At 41.0% G+C, this 24,698-nt stretch overlaps 1 protein-coding gene across 3 annotated transcripts in view; it reads right to left on the minus strand.

Annotated features, from left to right (window-relative positions):
* Nucleotides 1-4,825: 4,825 nt before the first annotated feature.
* CLTCL1 (clathrin heavy chain like 1) overlaps nucleotides 4,826-24,698 on the minus strand; it is a 33,906-nt gene continuing 14,033 nt past the window's right edge. The window contains exons 6-34 of one of the 3 annotated variants that reach the window (XM_053959459.1): nucleotides 24,007-24,180; nucleotides 23,531-23,728; nucleotides 22,960-23,160; nucleotides 22,684-22,836; nucleotides 22,026-22,148; nucleotides 21,080-21,217; nucleotides 20,703-20,867; nucleotides 20,140-20,320; nucleotides 19,614-19,777; nucleotides 19,331-19,456; nucleotides 18,916-19,058; nucleotides 18,437-18,671; nucleotides 16,499-16,621; nucleotides 15,929-16,074; nucleotides 15,356-15,539; nucleotides 14,986-15,178; nucleotides 14,332-14,489; nucleotides 14,072-14,236; nucleotides 13,834-13,941; nucleotides 13,349-13,516; nucleotides 13,117-13,266; nucleotides 12,102-12,233; nucleotides 11,657-11,767; nucleotides 10,942-11,112; nucleotides 10,165-10,386; nucleotides 9,458-9,478; nucleotides 7,153-7,228; nucleotides 6,662-6,745; nucleotides 4,826-6,143 (exon numbers count right to left, since the gene is read on the minus strand). In XM_053959459.1, the coding sequence (XP_053815434.1) occupies nucleotides 6,028-6,143; nucleotides 6,662-6,745; nucleotides 7,153-7,228; nucleotides 9,458-9,478; nucleotides 10,165-10,386; nucleotides 10,942-11,112; nucleotides 11,657-11,767; nucleotides 12,102-12,233; nucleotides 13,117-13,266; nucleotides 13,349-13,516; nucleotides 13,834-13,941; nucleotides 14,072-14,236; nucleotides 14,332-14,489; nucleotides 14,986-15,178; nucleotides 15,356-15,539; nucleotides 15,929-16,074; nucleotides 16,499-16,621; nucleotides 18,437-18,671; nucleotides 18,916-19,058; nucleotides 19,331-19,456; nucleotides 19,614-19,777; nucleotides 20,140-20,320; nucleotides 20,703-20,867; nucleotides 21,080-21,217; nucleotides 22,026-22,148; nucleotides 22,684-22,836; nucleotides 22,960-23,160; nucleotides 23,531-23,728; nucleotides 24,007-24,180 (4,329 nt within the window). In that variant the 3' untranslated portion in view covers nucleotides 4,826-6,027. The remainder of the gene's footprint in view (nucleotides 6,144-6,661; nucleotides 6,746-7,152; nucleotides 7,229-9,457; nucleotides 9,479-10,164; nucleotides 10,387-10,941; nucleotides 11,113-11,656; nucleotides 11,768-12,101; nucleotides 12,234-13,116; nucleotides 13,267-13,348; nucleotides 13,517-13,833; nucleotides 13,942-14,071; nucleotides 14,237-14,331; nucleotides 14,490-14,985; nucleotides 15,179-15,355; nucleotides 15,540-15,928; nucleotides 16,075-16,498; nucleotides 16,622-18,436; nucleotides 18,672-18,915; nucleotides 19,059-19,330; nucleotides 19,457-19,613; nucleotides 19,778-20,139; nucleotides 20,321-20,702; nucleotides 20,868-21,079; nucleotides 21,218-22,025; nucleotides 22,149-22,683; nucleotides 22,837-22,959; nucleotides 23,161-23,530; nucleotides 23,729-24,006; nucleotides 24,181-24,698) is intronic. The other 2 variants (XM_053959457.1, XM_053959458.1) reach the window with 2 other exon arrangements.

The following is a 24,698-nucleotide window of genomic DNA, read 5'->3' on the forward strand; positions in this document are numbered from 1 at the left end:
GATTCTCAGCAGTGCTTACCTTGCTGAACACAGAAAGGATTATTCGTATTTAATCACATGCAGATTGCAAGCCATCTCCTGCAAGGACCTGACCTCCAAGAAGCTGCTAACACCATTTGTCAGCAGAAAGCCTGAAGGAGAAACAGTGAAACAAGATAAACAATCCCTGAAATACCAGGGGCTGCAAGAGGATGTTTTAAATCCTATTAGTTATGTGAAAGTAAATACTTGACCAGGCTCACATAGTCAAGAGCATCTCCAAAGAAATTCATGGTCAAAGCATAGAAGAGCAACATCAAACCCACCATGTTACTGCTCTCGCTTCAGGAATTTTCATGGAAACAACCCTCTGGCAATCTGAACTCATTTCCCTTGCTGGTGGCTGGTGCTTGTTTCTGCTAGCATACAAAGACGCAAGAATCGTGAAATATTCAGTCAGGTGCTACTGCAGCCTGTGTGCCTCATGGCACCTCTCCAGGCCCTAATAATCAGAATTTAAAAGAGCTACTGAAAATTAAAGCAACTTTCACAATTTATTTTTTCAAACACAAACAGCAATTGCAGACAGAGTTTTCTGGATCCTCAGAAGCACATGCTTACATGATGACACTTAGTTCCAGCTTATTCCTCCCTTGTCCCTCCCTAAAATTATTACTTTTATTTAAATGGCACTAGACAGCACACCATGGTTTCAGAGACCATGAACAGTCAGTATGGGGCATATAACTTCCTACTATATATCCTGGGATCAAAGAACCTCTTCTTTTCACTGAATTAACAGATGTATTATCACAATTGGTACAACTCATCAACTACTACAAACCTTTCCATGCATTATTAATCCCTATCAGTTGCGGTTTTATGATAAAATAAGGAATTCATTTTCTCTCAGGTTCCCTATTGAGACAAAACAATTCCTTTATGCAAAACAGATCCTGCACATAACTGGCTTCAGTGAAAATACTGCAGATTTGAGTCAACATTTCCCCAGCTTTGAAGTGTGTGCAGCAGGAGCTACTGTGTTTATAAGCAAGATGATGCTATTCCAGACAATGAACATGATTACCACTTAAGCACACATGCAGAAAGAGCTCCTGTTGCTACACAAGATTATTCACTGAGATTACAGGACTGAGCCTCTCATGAGCACCACAGAAGTCCCTGTTACGTTCACATCTGCGTGGGCCTGACTCATTTCAGAATAGAGTGAAGCCCATGTACAGCGTGTACCGATTATCATTCTGCTACCCTGCCATGGTTGTGAATCCCTCACAGCAGGATGCATTACTCAACAAAGCAACTCCAGTTGACAAACTCTATTAGCAGTTGATGAGGCCATTTCCCCAGCCCCTGTCCCTCCCCTAAGTGGAGAAAAAAAAAATGTACCTTACAAAAGGAGAGCAATTCAAAGATTTATTAAGCACGTTTCCCACCCAAACTCACTCCTAGCTCCCCATCTGGATAACCAGTGCTTGGGGAATTTGTGCTCTGCGTAATATTGGAGAACTTAGTGCTGTGGAAAACAACATATCAGAAGACTTTGTAATTGCTTCCTTTCATAACCACTGGGGTGAAAGGAGAAATGGAGAGTTTTAGGCAAACAAATTTTACAATCTTGATTAAAAACAACAAACCAAAAAAAAAAAAAAAAAAAACTTGAGTCATATTGAACCATGCAGGAAATGCATAACTGAATAAGCTCAGAACCTGACTCAGGACTTCTAAATTCTGACACATAAAAGACAGGACTTCACTGTCTGTATTTCAAATTCATCTTAAGCTTAAAAGCTGTCAACTTTATATTAGCTAGGAAGAAAACAGATGGATGCTGTTGCCTTTTTGAAAGATTGCAAAGGCTCCAGACAAACTGAAACACATACCTATGCTAAGAATTTTGCAGTGTTGTATTAGTGAAAGATGAGTCAGGATCTGTCATTACCTTTGGAAAGGTGCCCACAGAAAATGCACAATATTGAAAAATGAGAAAGCTAGACTAGTGACAAACTCTCTGGAGACTGGACACCTGCTGAAGTAGATGGTGCACAATAATGACTCCAGATCCATTAAGCTGGACTGGTACACCTGCAGGTTGCTATAGCAAGGCTCATTCACTTGGCAAACCACAACCTAACTGCACACAAGTGTCACAAAGCACTCTGGTGTCATCAAGCATTTTCCATCCTTATGTCCTTACCTGGAAACAAATGAGATTGAAGCAGTCTTGGGGTACTCTGTAAAGAAAAAAAGGAAATACAGTTGGCTTGGAACCAAGTGCAAAGCCAAACCATTTACAGCAGAACAGAAGGAACCCAGAAAGACTGCAAGAAGCTTTACAGATGAGAAATAACACTGTCGTAAGGCAATACATACACTTGATAAACTGCTTGTTATGAGAACCTGGTACATACAGTGCTATCTGTCCCAAGATTTGCAAGAGTTCTGGCCTCATTTTTTTTCAGCAGATTGAAAAACTGTCATGCTGATTCAGTCACACTAAGAATTTCTCAGAGGCCAAGTCCTAGCCTGCCAATTAGGATATCACACATCCAAGCATAAATTACAAGCAGTTGACACTCAGCTTTGCCAAAGTACTAAAGTTACTCACACTCATTTGAGTGGGCATCTGAGGCTTGTTTATCAATTTTAGAGTTCAATAAACCAAGGAAATTTCTTATGCTTTTGAGTAACTGCTGCTGGATTTGCTAGGGTAAAAAAAAAAAAAAAAAAAAAAAAAAAAAAAAAAAAAAAAAAAGAAAAAAAAGAAAAAAAAAAAGAAAAAAACCCCCTGTTGCTCCTTGTTTCCTTCAGCCCAGTTAAGGATCTCCGTTGTGCTGGAAGTGCCAGCTCTCATCCCTGCAGCTGCTAAAAGACTATTAAATCAGAATTAGATTTTTGACCCTATAGTTACTACTGTCTTTACTGTATCATGACTATTATTTGTACAAACTTCAACAGACTTCATCTGCCTAGAATTTTTATTTTTTAAGGAGCTAAGTTATTTCAAATAATTTCCTTCTGCTACGCTACCATTTAGAATTTAGAGTCCTAAAAAGCAGGGAAGGGAAATGGAAGTCTTGTAAAATACCACACTATTACAGGAAATAAGAAACAAAACTTACCCCAACAATGCATTCCTCCTGAATTCCCCTTGTTAATTTCTTGTCTTCTCTGATGCCAGATCTGTACATACCCAAAGTCTGGCAGAACAGGGAAGATTCCCCTAAGGTCTGACAAATAGCAAGAGCCATTACACAGGAGATACATACTCTGTTTCTCACAGTGAAAGCATGAGGCAGTAAAAGCCTGTATGTAGTCTCAAGCAAGTTACCCTCTGACATAAGCCTGGAGGTTGGTCCCCAGATGCTGCAGGCTGCAGCAGGTTCTGCATGAGCAGATCATTCTACAGGACAGCACCAGCCTTGTATCACTGGCATGGGAATTAGCAAAAAGCTTAGCTTTAAAGCAGATTCTCTGCAAAACAATCTTATCCAAGTTTTCAAAAACTTGGACATGACAAATTTATGAAATGAAGTAAATCCTACACCTAACCCCTAAAAGAGGATTTACTTCCTGCTGTGAATTACTTCACTTTCAGAGAAGCAGTGAAGTACCTTGATATACAAGAGTTTGTTCCACATTTTAGGTACAGCTGCATTGTACTGGCAGGGAGTGTGTTTTGAATGCATGATCACAACATTTATAAAAGCCATTTTACTTAGCAAGAGCTTAAATACCAGGAGAGTAACTAAAGCAAGACTGTTGATCAGAGCTGGCAGCTTTGCTTTCCTTGAGAGCTCAGTCACTCCTGTAATTAGATTTCTAGACTGAGGCTCTTAAGGATCCCCATGCTACCTCAATTCTCTTACAGTCAGGAGCTGTTCCAGTATTTGATCTAGCACTTCACTGTGTTCTACCATTGGCTTGTGCTTGCTGCTATAAAGTCAGAGCCCATTTTTAAGTTGACAGGTTGGAAAGTCCTACAGTCATACTAATCCTAGAGCTGGTCTTCAGTTCCAGCTGACTTACTCCAATTTATTTCAACTGACAAGTTACAAACTGCTTACAAAATAGAAGTACTATTTTCCTGGAAAATGACAAGCTACCTGGCTAATTCCTGCAATGACTAAGTCTGGACAGAGTGGAGATTTGCCTGAACTCATCAGCTGCTCAGCATTTCAAGCTGAGCTGTGAGTGCTGATCAGTACAAAGTTGAGGTTAGTACGTTACAGCAACACTTGGGGTATTCTGGCATCCATCAGGAAGGAGGACTGCATCCCTTTGCCAATGCTGTCATGGGGCGGTGACCAAGGAGACAACACACTCAATTAAACGTACACAATTAAAATTGTGCCAAAGCACAGTCTGCTGTTACTGATTCCACAACCCTGACAATCTCCACTGGTTTGCATTAAAAGGTGTTTTGCCCAGATCAAAGTGGGACTCGGTATGAAAGGGTGCAGTTTACCAAAACCACTGCTATGCTGATGTATCTCAGCAGAGAAGACTCTCTCTCATCACAGCACCTCCCTCCACACAGGACTGAAGCTCTCCCAGCTCCATGAATGAAAGCATGAGAACATGTGACTGCCTCCTGCAGCACACCCTCCCCATGTGACAACATGTGCCGATGTGTCTGGTGAGGAGACCACAACTCCCTTTAAGTTACTTACTAGGCCTTCCCTGTTACGTGCCTTGGCACAAGTCTCCCTTTTCCTGCCTGGTATCCTCAGTTGTCAGATTAAGAAACCTGATGCTATGAGTGGCAGTGTATTACTACCAGCCAGTCCCCACACCCAAGATAGTAAGACTAGAACCACACGGTGGATACTGCAGTTTTTACATTTATAATTGAACTTTTATAATATTCAAGGTTAGCACAAGATTCATAACCATAAATTATACATTGTTATCTAAGTACATAAAACGTTAATGATACATGTATTTGAAGTGGCACAAAATAATAATATATCCCTGTTGGCATTCTCAAAGGAAGAGGTGGGTGATGGACACGCTGTTGATCCTACTGCAGCATAGCAGAACTGAGTCAGGTGGTGCTGACTCTGCCCACCAGACAGGGTCAGAACACGGTGTGGCAGGAAGCCAATGCCAGAATCAGTTAAAGGTGCAAATAAGAAGTCAGGATTATGGCCCTCCCTACTGCCTCAATACGGTAGCAGTATGTCCCTGTCCCCAACCCTGACGCTGTGCTCTTGCATCCTCCAGTGCTTTGGCAGCCCATGCACACTCCCATGTTCTCTTGCCACACACAGCTGAGGTTTGTTTTAGTACCATTTAACGTCAATAAGTAACATGCTCTCTTCTTGTTAAACAAAAAGGATCTGGGAAGTGTTTGCTCTCTGGCATGAGAAGATTTATTTTCTTCAAGTCTCAGATCTACTCCAGAAAATAGAGAACAGACTCCAACAGTATTGAACCCCAACAGCATTGAACTCCAACAGCATTATTGTCCAGAAAAGGAAACTTTCCCAATATTCCTCTAAACATTCAGAGCACAAATATTAGAAAAGCCCATTTTCTTTTGCACATAAGAATGCAAATAAAATGGGGTGGTCAGATGTACACAAGCTTTCAACGATTCATTATTAAAGAGACGTTTCATTGAATTGTTAACAACCCTGCTACTTCAGTAGCTTCAGCTAAAGCTTTAACAACTTGGTGCCAGGCAATTTCCCAGCTGCCTTCAATGGGCTTTTCAAAAGAAAGAAATTTATGCTCTCTTCCCCCTGGCCTCAAGTAGTTATTGCTATATGAGTTAGTGAAATAGTGCCTTCAGACAAGAGTCGCACAATGTCATTAACAAAAGCTGCCTTTCAGAGGTTGAAATGTAACTGGACAATAATCAATAAATAACAGTAATAGGCATCCTGCTGAAGTCTCCTCACTGAGCTGGGCAGCAAGTGTGTTCAGCCAACAGAAGGTCATCTGTGCCTTGTACACTTCTTGGAGAAGTTAAAAAGGGTTGAGAAGGAAGAGAACAGAGACACTGAAGGTCTGTCAGAGAGCTAGTTACATATTGAAACCATAAACAGGCGGCTGGGTGAATCCTGGTGCTGTGTATCCATATGGGAAGTTTGCCTGGGGAGGTACTGCACTGGGGCCTGCTGTTAACATCAACTGCTGGCCTAGGAAAGTATGAGACAAAAAGAAAGTTAGTTTAAGATCCCAACCTTCCCTAATGCTAGCTGTACAGTGTGACAGGACTATTAGGCTTTAGCTAAAAATCAGCCCCTGTGCAAGCACACACCAGCAAGTCACACTATTCTCCAACATGTGCCATGGAGAAGGCACCCATGCCATCTGCTCTTGCTACCAGGAAGCTACAAAAGAGCAAGGCAGGACTCAGAGGGAAGATAAATATCCACTGATCTTGAGGTCATAATAAACATGGCTTGTTTTGAAAAGACCACACTGAAAGCCAAACTGGTACTATTTAACTCATGCATGGTCAGATGTAGAGAATAAAGCAATTCAAGCAAATAGTTATGTCTGTTAGGTCTCACAGTCTGGAGGGTGCTGCAAAAGGTCTGAACACACCTTAAAAGTTTTGTTTTCATCACTAGGCCCACACATGCCTCATGCATATGTTAAATTCAGGTTAACATTTATATCAGACAGTGAATCAGTCACATCCTTCCCTTACCAGCCACTTCTAGGTGCTTGTTAGCAGAATGCCTCTTCAGAAGGGCTTCTAAAATAGCATCACACTTGAAGACAGCCATGGTGGCTGCACATGTCTTAAAATGCGTGAGCTAGAATGACAGTCTGCCTTTGTACTTAGAAGAGCAGAAAGCAGACACATTCCTCAGACAGAGTAAGAAGAGGAATTTTCATGCTCTGTAAGTTATTCCTGGGGTTGGCAACACCCTGGTATCCCCTGTCCTATTACCATACTGAAACACGATTCCAGAAGTAGAGATCTGAGCCATCTAAGAGGAGCAATACTTTAATCTGAAGAGTAGAAGTACTGTAAGAGTGAGATGCCACTTCAACAACTTATGCAGTTCATTGAGCAGAGACAATAATTTCAATTACTATATAGTTGAAACCAGTTTTCTTGGATACGACGTAATCATGTAAGCTGCCTCCACAAAAAGAGAGCAGAGTGACAAGAGGTAATTAATTAAAACCTACCAAATACTATTGGAGTGGGTTCAGTTACTTGTTCCTCTTCTTTTCTTAGGCTTTCAGAAGCATCAAGTTTATCCACCTACATTGAAGTGAACAGGAGATTTATGAAGGCCTTATCCAGGAATTGCACCATTGCGTGAAGTTTTTCATGCCTGGTACTTCAGCTATCAAGTGCTCCTTTTTAGTCCAAGATGGAGATTGCTGAAGTCTGCCTATTCCCAGCAAGCTTTGTTGTAAAAGTGACTTCTCAATTCTTTTAGGTGTATTGCAATAAGCAGCAGCTCTCAAATGCAGATGAGGTACTCATTACTTTCCAAGGAAGCATTTTTTGGGGCCCTATTCTAGTCACTGCTAACTATGACCCAAAACTCAAACCCAACAGCATGCCCATCATATCAAATGGGCCTAATCTACATTGACCTATTAACCTGCAATTCCTCTCTCCTTCAGTGACAACTCACAGATATTTGGAAATATTCCAGGCCCATGAAGTTTGATCTCATCTAGGACTACAGTCTAACCTGGCCACAAGGTACTGGTTTAACTACATTGGTATTCACAGAGACTTCTTCTAGGGGAAACTCTAGAACCATCATGGAAAGTGGCCTAGTAGTATCAGCTTTATACAGATCTCAGTGCTGTGCCACATAAAGCTCTGTTCATGCTAAACAAATTTGTGGAAGCACTACAGTAATGCAGGAGCCCTAAACACAAAATTGTGGGTTTGGAGGGCAATCTGAAGAGCAACAGTATTTTCCTTCTCAGGTTTAACAAGTTGTATCTTCCAGAAGAGAACCACTGAGACCGAAGACTACAAGGCATAAAAGCCAAACAGCTTCACATCCTGGTACAGGCAGTACTAACATTCTGGGCAAACCTACATTTAAGTCCAATGCTGTATTTCAGCTGTTCCTCATCCTCCTTTCCCACTGCAAGAATCACATCTGGTCTGAGAACTGCTTCAAGAGGGGTGTCTGTTAAACTTTAGAGATGTTATCCAGATACAGTGTTTAACAGTTTTTTCAATGTTTTGAAGTTTGCAACTCAAATTGACAACCTGAGTGGCAGCAGGTCTTTTATTGGTTCATTTATAGCTGTCAGCCTAAGAGCTCTCCAGCATAACACCAAATATTGGTGTTAAAAACACTATCCAAATTACTATGGACCAAAGCAACTGACAGTTACTCATTTCCAACTACCTGTCCTGCTCTATTTATCCCCGGCCTTGGCTCTCTTGGGTTTGCCTTTCCCTGGGGCTGTCCTACAGTGGCTCTGGCCAGCAGCGCAGTCCTGCCCTCAGCTGGGCAAACAGCAGGAATGCCTAGAGCAGCCATCCCCAACAAGGGATGAGAAGCTCTGGGAAAGCCAGATCACATTGGCTCTGCTGCCTAGAACTGGTTCAAAAGGTTTCCAGGTGAGTGTCATTATACTCTGTGTGCCTGACCCCTTCTGGGACAGAGGCTATTCTGTGCTTTAACATTTTTTTATGTAGAAAAGAAAGGTAAGTTCTGGAAGATGTACACACCCCACCAAAACGAGCCTATTCTTTTGTGCTTTTGAAGTTAGTTACATGACGATTTTAGACATACCACATTTATAAAGCCCATTCTCCAATTTCATGTTTTGCAGTTAATTCAACAGACTAAATTAGTTTCACTGTAAACCACTTTCACCATGCAGATTTTCCTTCTGGCAAGTTATCCCATATTTAGTACACATGATTACTTGTAAATCCAACCAGCAGTTTAAGAGAAATTATTTTAGACTAAACCTCACATGGAAGAGTTCAGGTAAACTTGTGTGGCAAGTTTCTCCTGAGTGAAATATGAGTAGGAGATGTTTAAGATCTGTGCAAGTACTTTCATCATACCAACAGGCAAGAAGTTTACAGAAGCTTCATGGCACTATACAAACTCACCATCATGCCTGAATTATTGTACACTTTGGTAATTTACAGTGTAAAAAGCAATTTGCCCTTGGAACATATCCTATTACATGGCAACTGCTTTTCTTTGTTTATTAACAGCATTCTTCCTGCCACCAAGTATCTAATACAGTGAAAAAGAGTCCAAAGTAAAGCCCTCCTCAAGCACTTGTTTTTGTGTCCCATGAAGAAGAGAAGAGTCTGGTTGGATTTTCAAGTTGCTTGTGAATAGTTATCCTTTTAGCATTAGAAAGTGAACAGGAAATGAGTTAGAGCTAAATTACACTGCTTTTCTGGCAGAAGCTACAGCTAGATTCCTGTAAAAGAAACCCAGGATATTGAGGGACACAAATAAACACAGAGAGTTTGAAATCAGAGTGTCACCTTATAGAACAGTCCATCAACCTGCAAGAAAATTCAGAGGGGAATACTTAACATGACTTATAAGAAGCAACCTGAAGCAGTCACTTTTACATTCCTCATTTTAATAAAGTTCTTTACAGTGATATCCTAGCTTAGTATCTTAGAGCTGTTTGAGACAAGCATTTCAGGACCACACATGATCAGAATCTCTTTTCCTTCAGTTGAGGACCAGCTCTTAGTATCAGTATTGTGCAACCAGACTATGAATCTAAAGTTTTGTTTTCCATTTAAAAAAACCAAACACCTTCAGCAGTCTACTCCTATAGCTGATATAGGAAAAATGTGCACTACTAGTTACTCAAAAGCCCTATGCTCTTTTTACTCTAGGAAACAAGGGGACTTCACTTTCATAGTTACACAAAGATAAAAGTGATATATGTGTTGTCCTCACCAAGTTTTCAGTTCATCAGCTATGGAGCTTCTGTGAGAAGCACAGTTACTTATGCCTGCTGCTAAAAGCAGAAGTTTAACTACACCTCTTCCAGTGCCAAAGCATCTATTCATAAACTTTGTTAGCTAGCCTGGAGTGATAAGACCTACAGAACTTCAAGAAGACTTCCCCTAGGAGGAATGGTAATATTTCAAATATATGCAAAGAACTCTGGTTTACATAATGCTAATCATACAGCAGACTAAAGTCTTAGCTTTTTAGCCTATGCAATACTTACTTTGGTAAGGTACTCTCTCATCACTTGGATGAAATAAGGCATTGCAAAGTCCATGATGTTATGTCTCCATGCCAACTCCAGGACTACATCTGGGTGCAGCAAGTCATAGCATGTGAAAAGGCAGGCTGCAAAGCACTCCTGCTTGCCTTCTTCCAGGAACCACTGGAGCAGCTTCTCAGCCAACTCTGCATCTTTGGACTCCGCAGCATACTGCATAGCATCCTACAGAAAAGAACAGTTAAGCTTGACCCTTGCCTGTCAGCATCTTGCCCTACATCTTACATCCATGTCATTGCTAACTAGATAAGCTGAGTACTTGGCATACCATTAAGTTAGTCTTTAACAACACCAGGCATGTTCTGTAGGAGGCAAGATACCACACTCGACAACTCTGTGGCAAGCGAGATATTTACTAACATCCAACACGGTTCCTACAGACTATGCACAAATTGGCCTGTGAGAACTCACTACAGGCTTGAAGAGCATTACCAGCATAATCACATTTCATCTGTACCCTTACAAGAGCCTGTGACTTGAGGTCTATGGAGAAGGTTCCCTACTGATACAGGTAATTGTACAGATGCCAAAGATTGATAGAAACACATCCCCAAATACAGGACAACATTATCAAATTTGATTTAAGACATGCATTTGAAATTGCAACCACTTCTGCTTTAAGAGTCTTTCCTTCAAGTGAAGGACTACTAATTAAAACTCCAGATTTGAAGCTAACAAACATTCAGTATCCAGGAGCTTTATGCCATGTCATTAACTCACCTTATACAGACGGTCTTTCTTGCACAGCTCCACACTCTGCTTCCAGCGGTTGTTACCCTTGTACAAGTACGCTGCAATACGCCTAAATTCAATTAGTTCATGCTTTTCCAGACGCTGAGCCAATGTTATGTTATCAAAGTTGTCATAGGCATCAATGGAAGCTCTCAAACCCTGTTTGAGAGAGAGTTGTTACACATGCTTCCAGATGGCAGTACATGAGAACTAGAGTAGAGAAGCATCTATTCATAGTGCATAACTGTTTCAGTTCTGCCAGCTGGATGTTGATACTATGGCTACAACTGATTTACCTGAATGTTTCATGCACCTCTCCAGAGGATACTTTCTAACAAGCAAGATGTTAACTTGGTCATACTGGCTCCAGACAGAAGAGTTAGTTACCATAAAAAGACAAAGCATGTCTTCAAACAGCAGCCAATGGGGCCAGAAGCAAGTTTATTTACTGAAGTGCTGTCCCACTGAGTATACATCTGATACTGACCTTTGTGAGGTTTGCTCTGAGAAAAACATCTGTGGTACCTGCTTTTTTGCAAATCATTGACATCTCAAGACTCCTGCCTGCTAAGACCTGACTGCACGCCCTCTCTCTGTTGCACTGGAGAAGTGTTATCTTCTACTCAAGGACATTACTGTGTCAGCAGCTTTTTTGTCACAGGACCATCCCTCAGGCTTAGCAATCTGTTTTTTTGGAGCTTACCTGGAAATCTTCCTCTTCTGTTAAAAGGTTGTTTAGAGCTTCGTTAACTCCTTTGTTGTTGTGGTTCTGGACTGAACGCAGGTAGGGCTTTACTAGAAATAGCTGATTAACCTGGAAAGAAGATGTTTTCAATATAAGATTTAAGTATAGCAATCTTGACATTGCATTCTCCTGAAACAGGTTCCCATTTGTTATTACAAGAGTTTATGCTTATTGTTAAAACCCTTCAGACAAGGTATCTTGTATTGCCAGGAGTAAAATAAAACTGTCTCCAAGGCCAGTTATGCAACTCTTCTGCATTTCCCCTATCAAGCCAGGACTGCTCCTCAGTCCTTTATACCAGTGGCAAAGATACTCAACAGATGTCAACTCTGTTTTCCAGCCAGAGCCTGGAGTATCTTAACTTGAGCAAGAGGACTTTTCATTGATGCTCTCCCAAACTCACCTTTGAGAAAAAATTGACTGTCCTGGTGTGATCCAGTCGTGGAGATAATACAAGCAGGAGATCATTGATCAGCAGAGGTTTGTAGTCTAAATAGAACTGCAAGGCTTTGTAATACAGCTCCACATTGGCCACCTGCATGATCAGATACTAGTTAGTACTTTAAACAGAAGTAAGCCTAAGGTGCTTAGTTCAGGCCACTTAACTCAGCACAAAGTTTATGTGACTCCTACTAAACAACAGCTTAAGTTTCCTTCTAGAGGTCAGACGTTTACACTTACACAGAATTCTTGTTCAATCTTATGACTGCTTCTTGTACCATCTGCTTTTAGACAGTGAAATCACAGGCTACCAGGGGCATTACAAACCAATTATAATCCATCCACTGAAGAGGTCCTGGCACTTCACTACAGTTAATACGACCATTTGTCAACTTCTGAAGCCAGTGAAGGCTGTAGGCTTAAAAAGTCTTCAAATTGTTTCCTTGAAATCCCCAAGACCAGTAAGAGTGTACTCAGTCTTAAATCTTGTTTAAACTAGTTCTCAATTCACTATTCTCTGCTGTACTCATGGGACTGCCCACTGCACTTCTCACACCAAAACAGCTGGAAACATATGCAGAAATCTTCCAAGAACAGTTATAGCCTCAGGCTACAACAGCTGTCAGCTCAAAGGTATTAAGGAGGTTAGGCCTCTTGCTTGTGACCTGTGATCCAGCGCAGCCTCTGAAAACATTCTGTGCTAGCTGCTGCCACTCAACAGAATGTGCTGCACAGCAGAAAAGAAATAGTGTAAAATCAGATTATTTTTTTGCGTTAAAATGATTGGAAGTTGTTTTAAGTTAAGTTAAACTGACTGGAAGTTGTGCTAAGTTAAACTGATTGGAAGTTGTTTTCAGCAGAAAAATTGAGTAGTAGCTTAAGCAAACTGTTTTCTAAACAGCAATTCTGTTGTGCATTTTTGCCTCTGTCCTGAAAGAAATTTTCAGCACTTTTCTTCAGTTACCAAGTTACTTTACCTTGGCAATTATGTCTTTAAACTGGCCTTCTTTCCAGGCATCAGTGGGATGATTCATCATAGTAATTATTGCATTGTCATACTCCTCATACTTGTCATACAGGAATACAAGTTCTGCCCAGAGATGAGCCTGTTCTGCAGCTCTGAGCACCTAATAAGACAAACAAAAAAATGCACTAAGTTTGGTTCACTGGCAGCTTCCCACCTTCACTTGCAGCTACCTTACTGCATACCTTTGGAATATTAACTCTAGACCAGAAAAGCTCCAGATGTTCCCTCATTTTCTGAGGCTTGAATTTGGAGTATAAGATGGCAAGTTCAGTAAACATCCCCATGTGAGCACGCTCCAGGCCCAAAGCAGCTTCCAAAAGGCCAATCAGTTCTTCAAAGTAGCCACGATCCTGGATGTTAGGAAAGTAAGAATTAATAAAGCTTGCTAAAATGCATATTTACTTAAATACAAAATGCTTCGACTTTTTCTCCAGTGAAAGTGCTTAGATTTTTGATTCCAATGAGGCGAGAGAATTATAAAAGAAGGCACAATGGAAACTATTACCTCTCCATTTACTACAGAAAAAATGCACGTTGCCACTAATAAATGAAGCTAGAGGAAAAATTAATTTAAATATTATACCCCCAAGGTATCTTTTTTTTCTGTGACCACTTTATTAGCAGATACAAGTATGCTGTACAAGTCTTCTAGAATATTAACAGTTACCTGATAGTAACTGATCAGCTCCTCAAGTTCATCAGCATGGATGACTATGTGTAAACCACAGATTTGTGCCAAGCGGAATTCTTTTCCATCCACACATGCAAAGCAGACCTGTCATGACAGTCAGCAAATGGTTAACAGGACAAAGCTTTACCAAATTTGAGGTTTACTAAGAGTTCCAAATAGGTATTTCCATAATACTTGTTCTAGAATTAAAATCTACTGAAACCCACAAGTTTACCTCCTTCCAAGTCCTTGTGCTATTGGCTTTGCGGCCACTGTCCACTGCTGCCTGATACTCCCCAAGGTGCACCAAGGTAGATGCCAGGCGAGCAAAGTTGGATACATTGTTATAGAGAAGTTTAGCTGCTTCATACATCCCCTCTTCGTAACAGCGATCACCAACCTGAATGAGGAGTCCAAGGTAAACAAGGGTAGCATCAAGAATAAGGGGTCAGCTAAGCAGCAAGTCACACTTGGAAACTGTGGACCAAGACATACCTGCTGTATATGGGCATTATTAGGGCCACTAATAAACTCCTCCAGTTCTGACAGACGATTAGTTTTTGCCAAAGCAAAAATAAGTTCTGTCTCTACATAAGACTCTCTAGCCTTCTTCCTGGCCATCTGTAAGAACTTGACTAAGTCCTCCCAATTATCTGGAAGAGAGCAGAGAGATACAAGATTCTATGTTTACTCATTCTGTATTGTTTACCTTGCCCACCTTGGGGACAGTTTTCACTAGCAGGCTCAAATTTCTCCTCTACCACGATAATAAGCCATTTGCATTTGAGTTATGGAATTCCCTGTCAACACCAAGTCACGTTCAGGTAAGACTGGACTTCTTGCTACCATTCTGCAATCCAACTGGCAAGCAGCTCTGCCACATACAGCTAAATAAATACCTTATCCTTAGTGATACTTTAGATAACAGTCCAAATTATCTCCACAGAGAGGTCTATGTTTGGTGTAGCAAGACAGAAAATCTTGGTGACAGGAATTTCACTTAACATTGACTCAGCCATTCCACGTACTGATTGTTCCCACTTTCTCCGAAACAGAATTCCTAGGTCTCAACAGTCCCTGATGCTCAATGTAAATGCAATAACCTAGCTCACATCCAAGCAATCTGAAGTTGAAGTTGCTTTGTCTTACCATTTCTATTAGCTGCCTGAACGACTTCCATGTAGGCAGATGGATCATCTGCCTTTATATAGGAGTCAATGGCTTCCTTCACCAAGTCCTTCTGGAGCTGTGCTCTGGCCAGCTGGCTCCACACTGCTGGTTCATTACATCTCTCTGCAAATTCATAAGCACGGTCTAAGTTGCCAATGTGCTCAATCAGCACCTGTTTGAAATTGAAGTTCCAAGTTAAAAATCTAAGTTTTGTAACACTGTCCCTTCTAATAGAACTCTTCAAATGTATACACTGCTCTGTGTAAGCAATATGAAGCTAACTACTCTTAGAACAGCCATTTCTGTCCAGGGAAGCATTCTACACCACCATGCAGGAACCACAGCTCACCTGAATTGCTGAAGTATTGACATCAAATTTTCTGAATATAGCAAAGGCTTCCTCATATAGCTCATTACTGATGGCAATGTTTGCAATATCTGGGGCATCATAGTTATCCAGCCGATTGATGTATTCCATCACTCGGGTGCGGTCAGCCTTAATGGCAGTCAGGATCAGCAGATTCTGGAGATTCCTTTGGTTAACAGAAGGCATAGGCTATAAGCAGTGCACAGCAACACCTGCTTAAGTGACACGGATTGTACATGTGAAAAAATAAACCCATTTATTGTCACTAGAAACAACATTTCATCCCCAGATTGAGAACTACTGACATTTACCTTCAAAAAGAAATTGCTTACCAGTATTAGCATTCTCTGGTCTCAGTAAATCACTGCAAATTGCACAGTGTGAGTTAGCTCTGCTCTTCAAGCACAAAGCTTTAAATTCTAGCTTTACACCTTATTATAAACACTGAAGAGTGCTCAGGTCTTGCAACCAAGAGGCCCATGATAACCTGGATGATTCACAACCTAAACAAAGGCACTGAATAGGCTAAACTTGAGGACAAAGCTCTCCTCTTACCTGTGTTCACTGAATACAGAATTATCCAAGACAATTTTTTCCAATAACTCAATCAGTTCATTTGGCAGATCAGCAGTCATGAAAGCTTTCACAGTTACGGAAACTTCCTCTGGATCCTGTGTCTCTGATAAGGCTGTTTGGACAACCTAGAGATTCAAAGACAGGAAACTATTAAGTGTTTTCCCCAAATAAAGTATTTGTCCATTTGTCAAGTTATTTTGCCAGTGAGTTCAGAAAAGCTTCAGAATTTTGAGAGCATTTTGATAAAGACAGCAAGAAACAGCTATTAGCTGTATTTTATATAGAAGTAAAATCACATCTTATGCCTGTATGGGAAACAAATTCACTAAAGCAAGGTCATTCTGCAGGACAGATTTACCTAGTGATAGGTAAATCTTCTAACCATGAAGGTCAAAATTAATACCTGCCACTCTAACTCTTACAAACTTCTATATGGTGAGATGGGGCTTTAAGGGACCTTGTGGGGGAAGAATGCTACTTTAATGCTCCATAATGTTTCTGAGACATCCTGAGGTCTCCACATACTGGCAGTTGAGCTTTTTGCTGTACCTGGTCAATAAGCTGCCGCCTGAATGGGTTGTTCTCTTCCAGTACATTTGCCCAGAGCTCAGGGTCCTTCCTGCGCACCAGATAGCGAGCCTCGCTCTTAAACAGGGAATTCTCATTGCACACCTGAAGGAGAAGTTACAATTACTGGCATGGCTGTTAAGGGTCAGTACCACAAGACAGGTTTAGCTAGCTATAAACCAGACAGTCTAGAAGACTGACTAGAACTAATTTCTGACCAATGCTAAATGCCACAGACAAGTTCTTACCCAACCTCTGATCTGGAAGGCTCATGGAGAAGGTCTCCAGCGGAATTTCTATAGCTTCTCTTGGTTTTGCCCAACACAAACACTCTGACTGTGGCTTCACAGTAACTATTTGCTTCTGGTTGAAGTGAAGACCTGCAGAAGCCTGAAGAACTTAAGTTTTAAATCTAGAAAGGGGAGCCACTTGCCTGGGCAATGCTAAGTGGCAAACTGAGGAATGGTGCAGTTATTTAAAGCTAGAAGTAGGTTATGTATTTGGTGTCATTAGCTTTACACGTGTTTATGAGTGTTCAGAATAGCAAGTGGCTTGGATTCTCTTGTTAAGGTGTTAAGGCTACAGAATAAATGTGAAATTCCTTACAGAAGTGCACCATGGGAGAGTTACAAGTTGTGACCCTATTCATACCAGTAGCTTTAACTTCCAGCTAGTAGAGTAGAAACCTGAAGGCCTAAGTCATCTTATAGCAACAGCTCACATTGCTAGTATCCAAATAAGCCCATGGAATCTCATTTACTGTGCTATAAGCAAATCAGTACTAGCACAATTTTGCTTTATGCTTTACATTTATCAGTTGCAGGAGTTGACCCTTCTTCCAGGAGACAACAACATCTCAAGAATAATTCTTACAGGAAGATGATATTTATTCCACAGCCAGAAACACCTTCTCAGAACAACAGTTCAGAGAAGAAACTGGTACATACAGGCTTTAATGGTTAACTGAATGGGAAAGTTTATCCCAGCACTCTCCTAGCAAACAACAACTCAAAGCCACCTTCATATCCTGAAATAAAGGAGACAAATGAAGCCACCCCTTTTTTAACAGCTACAGTGAAACTATTACTTAAAAATTAATCACTTCAGGCTGCAAAGTCACCCACTTTCATCCAGTATCAAGCCTGGATTATACTACTATTCTAATACTCAGAGCTGACATTCTCTGCATATACCAATAGGGAAGTGCAGGTAGGAGGAGAATGTTTTTCTCAGCATCCACAAGCACCACTGGCTTAATCTGACATTAAGCTCCGGTGTTCACATTGAGACCAGAAAGTGTTTGAGAACCCTGAGAATTTCACCTACCCTTGAAATTCTGAGGGATGTTCTAAGAACATCCCTCAGAGCTTAAAGCTTAAAGATAGGAGAGGAATGCTATTGGAGTAAGTCCCTGTAGTTAAACTGACAACATTAATTTTCCTCATTTCTGGTTAAATATTGGAGCAAGTCTACAGGTCAATCACAACAAAGGAAAATTACAAGACCTGTTTCAATTTCAGGGACACTTTTCTTTCATTGTAGGGTCAGGCTAGATGACAGCCTGCTCCTCCTGTTGAGCCTTCAAGGCTCAAAAAAAATCAAATTAACAATGCTTTAATGGTAGGCATATTCATTACCTGGGCCTAATAAACAAATTAATTTCAAGCAGAATCAGTGGATAAAGGACATGGATTGCACTTCAAAGTTCCAGTTATAGAATTCCAGTTTGGACATACAGCCTAAGTTCTTCTCATCACCATAAAAATTACTGTCTCCACATAGAAGAATCCCACCCACCTCAACTCCTGACTGAGACTGCAAGACAGGATTCTGCAAGTGTTAGACTAAGAGCCGGACAGGCTTCCACTTCAGGCAGCAAGTAGTCCTTTAAAGCATGCTTATAAATGCAGTTTTGCTAACCTTTATGAGTTCCAGATCACACTGCCCCCTCTCATAAGCAACGCAGGCCAGATGAGGGTCCCTCTTTTCACAATATTTGCCAACTACACGGCTGTCATAGTAAGGATTCTCACGAAGGAAGCGCTCTGGATTATTATTACTGTCAATGTAGATTTTGGCCAAAGCATTATGAGTCGCAGGTTCTTCACAGCCTTCATGAATCCTTGATTCAAGCCATGGCAACAGCAACTTAAGCCTTTGAAGAAGCAAACATTTTAGGTTTACAAGTCAGACTGAGGTATGTTTTACAGCTACCACTCAGTACCTGGCCTTCCCTTCAAACAAGTCTGCTGGTCAAACTTAAAAGCAAAACACGGAGCCAATTATTTTTTAATGAGTCTTAAATGAGTGCAAGACAGATGTGCAGCTTACAGAAGGCTGCAGATAACCCTAGTTTTACAATCTCTCAACACTGGTGCCTACAGATGCATTTTCATTACCGATTTCTTTTTTCCACTTCAGCCACCAGCTCATCTGTGGAGAACTGCCCTCTCACCACCATGATCAAGTTCTTGATGACGTCCTCAGAACAATCTACATCAAGAAGCCCTCCAACCACTGCTGGTATACGGCTAGGATTCACCTAGAATAAGCCACCATCATTGAAATTAGTTATTAGCATTACTAATAATGCACCCCCAGTCTTCCACATGGAGAAGTTCTAGTTAACAATTTCAATTATGCTTCAGAGCAGAGAACTTCAAGTAACTAACATTCGTATATACATTCCAGGAATAATGTTTTTGTGATTGACAAAAGACTTAATGAAGAGCCTCTGCACTGGGAGAGTGAGCAAAAAAGAGACAGCAGATTATGCTGTAATTCCTTATAATGAAGTAAAGAGCAAGTCCTTACCTTCTGTACGTAGATCTCAATATACTTCTGCAGATTATTGCGATATAAATAGAGCACCAGGTCATGAACAAAGTCAAACCGATCGCAGACAATGATCAGAGGAAGCTGATCTGTGAGCTTTGCCTCCTGTATTTTGTGTGAAAAGAGGAAAAAAAGGGACGAAAGATTATTCACAGCCACACCAACTAAACCTTCTTGGTGTTTCCCTCCATTAGAAAGCTGTAGTTCTGCTGCTAAGCAAAATATACAGAAAACCCTTCAATCCCCTGGGTGGAATATTTACCTTCAGGAAGTTCTTCACTCGTTCTGGGTTATAACAGTTACTTTCACGGCAGATTCTTTCCACTTCCTTTATCTGACCAGTCTTGCAAGCTGCCTGGATGTACTTGAAGTGAACATCTGGATCCTGGCTAAAGTTTACAATGGAACCCAAGAAATAGAACAGTCCTGGAAAGAGTCACATGTGTTTAACATTGTTAGAAGTGAAGGAAGTGAAGGCTGTATAGGCCTCAGCTTGTGACTTAGAGCTCAGCCTTACTGAGAGAGCAGCTTTCAGTCAACTGCAAGGAGTATCAAAAGGATTTTTTCCCTTCTTTCAGGTTTCATCTTTCTTGCTGACCTTTACTCAAGAGAGTTAAGAAACAATCTAGAACAAGACTACCCCTAGAACTCACTGTGATGAGCTCACTTTCATAAATGTATCCTAAGATCCAGCCAAGTACCTCTCCCATAAAAGCTACTACAATCCTTACTATTAGCTTCAATTAGTCAGTGCTCCCAAGTAAGCTGCTTCCCCTCTAATACTGTACCTTCATAGCTTTTGAAAGATTCAAAAAGCTCCACAAGAGACTGGGTGCCAAGCTGTTCATGGTATTTAGAAGCAACTTGCACACACAGCTGTAGGTTTTGCCTAATGTTAGCTGACAGCATGGCACGCAAACACTCCACGGAGTCTTCAACCGAGAGAGAGCCAAAGAAGTTCACAAGCCACTGCAAAGGGACAGAAATTTTACTCAGTAACTCATACACAATTTGACCAATTTCTAAGATTGGCCAACTAGACAGTTTCTACCCCAGCTACTGAGAGAAGTCTTCCATGAACTAAGTCCAAAGACATAAAAAGAGACACTCACTGTATTTACAATCACAAAAGTGCAGTTTGGAAATAATATTTGAAATGCCCATCCGGAGGCATGAAACTGAGGCCAGATTTAAGCCACTGAAAGTACAGACTACAGGTTAATTGTTAACTGGACAAATGTTCTTGAATCACAGCTACTTGTACTACTTCAGTACCTACAACCTATCTTACAGCAGCTGCAGAAGTGCTAAAGACTGTTCACATCACTTTCTTACTCTGGACAACACTTACCTCAGGATTCAAGAGGTGAGTATGAACAACTGCACGTTTAATATCATAGAGATCCGTGTAGTGCTCCAAAGCTCGCTGGAGCAAGCCTGCCTTTTCACACAGCTGGGCAACATGAGCACGATCATAGTGCGTAAACATTTGGTTTCCAAGAATGGCATCTGCAACCTAGGAGGTTACATTTCATATTCACTGTCAAGAAATCAAGACTGTCAAAGAGAATCACAGCAGCTTAGCCTACAAGTTGTTCAGAAGTCACAGCAGTGACTGACTTAGTAGACTTGCATGTTACTAAATGACTTATAGATAACAGTATCAGACATCCTACTCTTGTGCAAGTCCAGTACTGTCTCTCCCTTTTTGGAGGAACTGGGTCATACCTGTGGGGCATGAATCAAATTCATTTCCAGGAGACGGGTCTGAAGGTGGCCTTCTGCAGGGCGGTTATTTTTCAGGGCATCCAACAAAAAGGATGTGCACTGCTGCAGAAGACTGTGCTCCATGAACACATCCACAATCTGTTGAGATTGGACAAGTTACAGAAGAGGGGGTCTATATACACACATGTACATTTTTCTGTGTATACACACAGCCTGGCTAGACAGTCCTGGGGTGATGTTATGATACTGCATCCCCTATCGTCTGCTTTATGCCAAGATTCTAACTTGTCTCAATCTGAGACAACAGGCTATCACAGCACCTACCATGCTGTATTTCCTTGTTTTCATAGTATTACTATCATGGTAATAGAGAGACAAGTTTCACATTTCCTTTTTCTCTAGAATGGAAGAAGTGCATTACTCTGAGCTATTATGCCAAACTTTACCACCCACTCTTATTTAGTTCTAACACAACGTGCAAAGCTCATCCCTTCTCCCGCTGGGGTAATTGCTAGAAGAAAAGCCAGGACTTTTTCCAAGTAGCTTCAGTTATTTAATAATGCAAAATGTTCCCTTATTTCTCCATCCATTTAACAAGAAGTGACCAATGGCAGCCAGAACTGAACTTAGGTTTATATGTTTATCTTCCTGTACATTCTCTGCATGAGGAGATATTTGCTCCATTAAAGCCAACAGTAGGATAGTAACACTTTATTACTTAGACTAACACTGTGGTAAGTTTACTATCAATAAACCAGAAAGCTTCCACAAGAACTTAACACACTTGCCTCTAAAGACTCAGTGATAACCAAACTTAACGAGACTATTTAGTCACTCCTCTAATCAAGATGACAAGAGATGTGAAGCAGCCTTACCAGTCCCCAGAATGGTACTACACTATTCCCTCTGTCTAGAAAGAGACCAGTACTCTTGTTGTAGGCATCACCTGGTTAATGTTAGCCAGTGGCTCCTCATCCTGTACCAGCATCTGAGAGAACTGCAGGCCTTGTTCTGGACTGACTCTCATCACACTTCTCAGTAGGAAGATCCAGTCTGGGGTATAGCCAACCTAGAGATTTCAGAAACAGTCATATATATTTAGGAAGCTTCACACTTCTGTTAAACCTTCAGATTCTTAAGCATAGTGACTATAAACTGTTGTGAGCTTGCAGTGCCCATCCCTCATCTTCCAGAAATTCTCAGACAAAAGCATTTCTTGTCTGTTGACACAGAAATTCAGTATTCACCTACTTAGTAACTGAACTTGTGCCAGGGCAATTCTCTGGCTATGTAAGAGAACTGCCTGGAATAAATTTTTCAACAGTCCTAAAGCCCTATTTATCAAGTCCTAAACTTAAAAGTAGGCATTAGACAATTTTTCTTTTTTTATGGATTATAAAACTAAGTCTGAGGAATTCACGAAGACTCTTTATCTTTATTCTGTAGAATAAGCTTAAGCCAGTCCATTAAATGAATACTTTATAAAATTCTGGATGTTTTGAAGTTGTTTTGCAGAATTTTTAGACCGTAGTAATATACTATGATTTGCATAATGAACACCTTAAACATAAGACAGAGCCTGCAGTTTTTGATAAATTATTTACCTTCTTAGCATACAGCACTATTTTCTGGAATTGGCCAGTTTCAGCAAAACACTGAATCACTTTGTTTGGCACATTAGCTCGAAGGTAGACGCTGAGTGCAAGGGTCGGGTCAGCCGTCTTCACCAAGTCTCCCAGTTCCTCCGAGCACTCCAGCTGATGACAGAAGCAGTATTTTGTCAAGCAGAAGAATTCAGAGTTGTAGCATCAACAAAAGTATTGTTCACACTCAACCGTTAGAAGGCAACAGAAGTAGGCTAATGTCATGATCCAGCCTACCTTGTCTTCCTTCAGCCACTTCTCCAGAAGCTGTTTGCGGCCCTGCTGCAGGACGGGGCGACAGAGCTCCAGAGATTCAAACTTGTTCAGCTGTCCCTGGTCAAGCAATATTCCAAAGTACTGGAGCAGGGGAGAGGCCTGCCCAGGCTGAGCTGGTACACTCTGGAACTTCCTAATTGTATCACTGGTACGTAGAATTCCCTGAACAGGCACGAGATAGAGAGAAGCAGTGTTTAATTAGTGAAGACTGAACAACATTAGTAAAAAAAGCAGGTTTAAGGATAAACTGAAGCGTCTACTGTTAAACCTTCAGGATAGAGACCATCAAATCAATGACTTTCTAGCATGAAGTCAGTGGCCACAGAAAGTCCAGTCTAGTTAGAAATGGATAGCAGATGCTCCTTTACAGCATACAGGGGAATGTATTAGTCAGAACCACTACCAGACTGCAGAGAACTAACAATACATTTATGTTCTGAATGTCAAGCTCTAAAATGCACGTGACCTAAGCAATCCACTAAGCTTAGGCAAGTTTCCATGATTTCTATGGTTTACCTTTGGAGTTACTTACCTTTGGTGCAGATGCAGCTACTTTAGCAGCATCTGCATAGTTTCCTTGAGCAAACAGTGTGTTGAACTTTCTGGCAAATAACTCCTCTGCCCCCGCTAGGTTACTACGTATAGCCATTCGCAGTCCCAAGTCAGGATTCTGGAGAACATTCGTAGCATAGTTCACAATGTTGTCTTCCTCAACACATACAGAAAGCACCTGGAAAGGATAAGAGGCATATTGAGGAGTACTGTCCTTTCCACAACTACTATGAAATACAGCAACAAAATGGCTATGCAGCTCATCAGTGAAGGAGCAGATTAGTAAAAAAACAAGTTCTTCTTCAAGTAGCTCTGTACTAGGAGCGATAAAAAACTGATTAATCAAATAGTCAGTTGCTCTCTTCCATGACATTTGTTGCATCAAGTCACTCCCTAGGTTTGTTACATTCCATTTGAACTTTAGAAGGCTCAGAAACAGAATGCTGGATTTGTTACCTGTCCTTTTTTGTTCACACCAATAATGCCTGAGGTAGGTTCATGAGGAGCTGTGACAAAGATAGTATCAGCACTAATACGGTTCATGTAGATGCACACTCCAGACTCCAAATCATACATGTGGATATATCCATACTTGGTGATCAGATAAATTACACCATGCTTAATTCCAATCTGCCAAAAGACAGGTTTTTATTAGTCAAAACTAGTAAGATTATAACACTTAAGACAGCTGCCTTTAGCCTAGTCACAAGAAAGTACTGTAGTGACATGCCTTTGTACTGACACTAAGAACAAATATAGCTTCAGGCTTCTTCCTTTCAGACTCAAAAGCAATGAACAGCTTTGCTGGCCATTTGCAGGCACAGCTCCAGTGAACAGAGGTTGAAGGGAAATTAAAATTCATCTGCAGCAAAGAACATACTCCTCATCCTAATAAGCCAAGCAGAGGAGAAAAGTTTGGGCATAATTAGCATTCTAGTCTAGATATGTTCAGAAATACTAATGAGATAATCCCATTCTCTTCCAACAAAGGCTACCCAAAGCACCAGCAGAATCTAAACCAAGCTCATCTACTGAGTACTCCAGTTTATCTGTCAAGTCACTGAAACTGGGGAGGCTTTCAAGCTAAAAGGGTCTTGAGACATAGAAGTACTCTCCCCTTGAAACAAGTCTTTGGATGTTTTGTTAAT

Source organism: Vidua chalybeata, chromosome 18 (assembly GCF_026979565.1).
Source record: "Vidua chalybeata isolate OUT-0048 chromosome 18, bVidCha1 merged haplotype, whole genome shotgun sequence".
Classification (NCBI taxonomy): domain Eukaryota; kingdom Metazoa; phylum Chordata; class Aves; order Passeriformes; family Viduidae; genus Vidua; species Vidua chalybeata.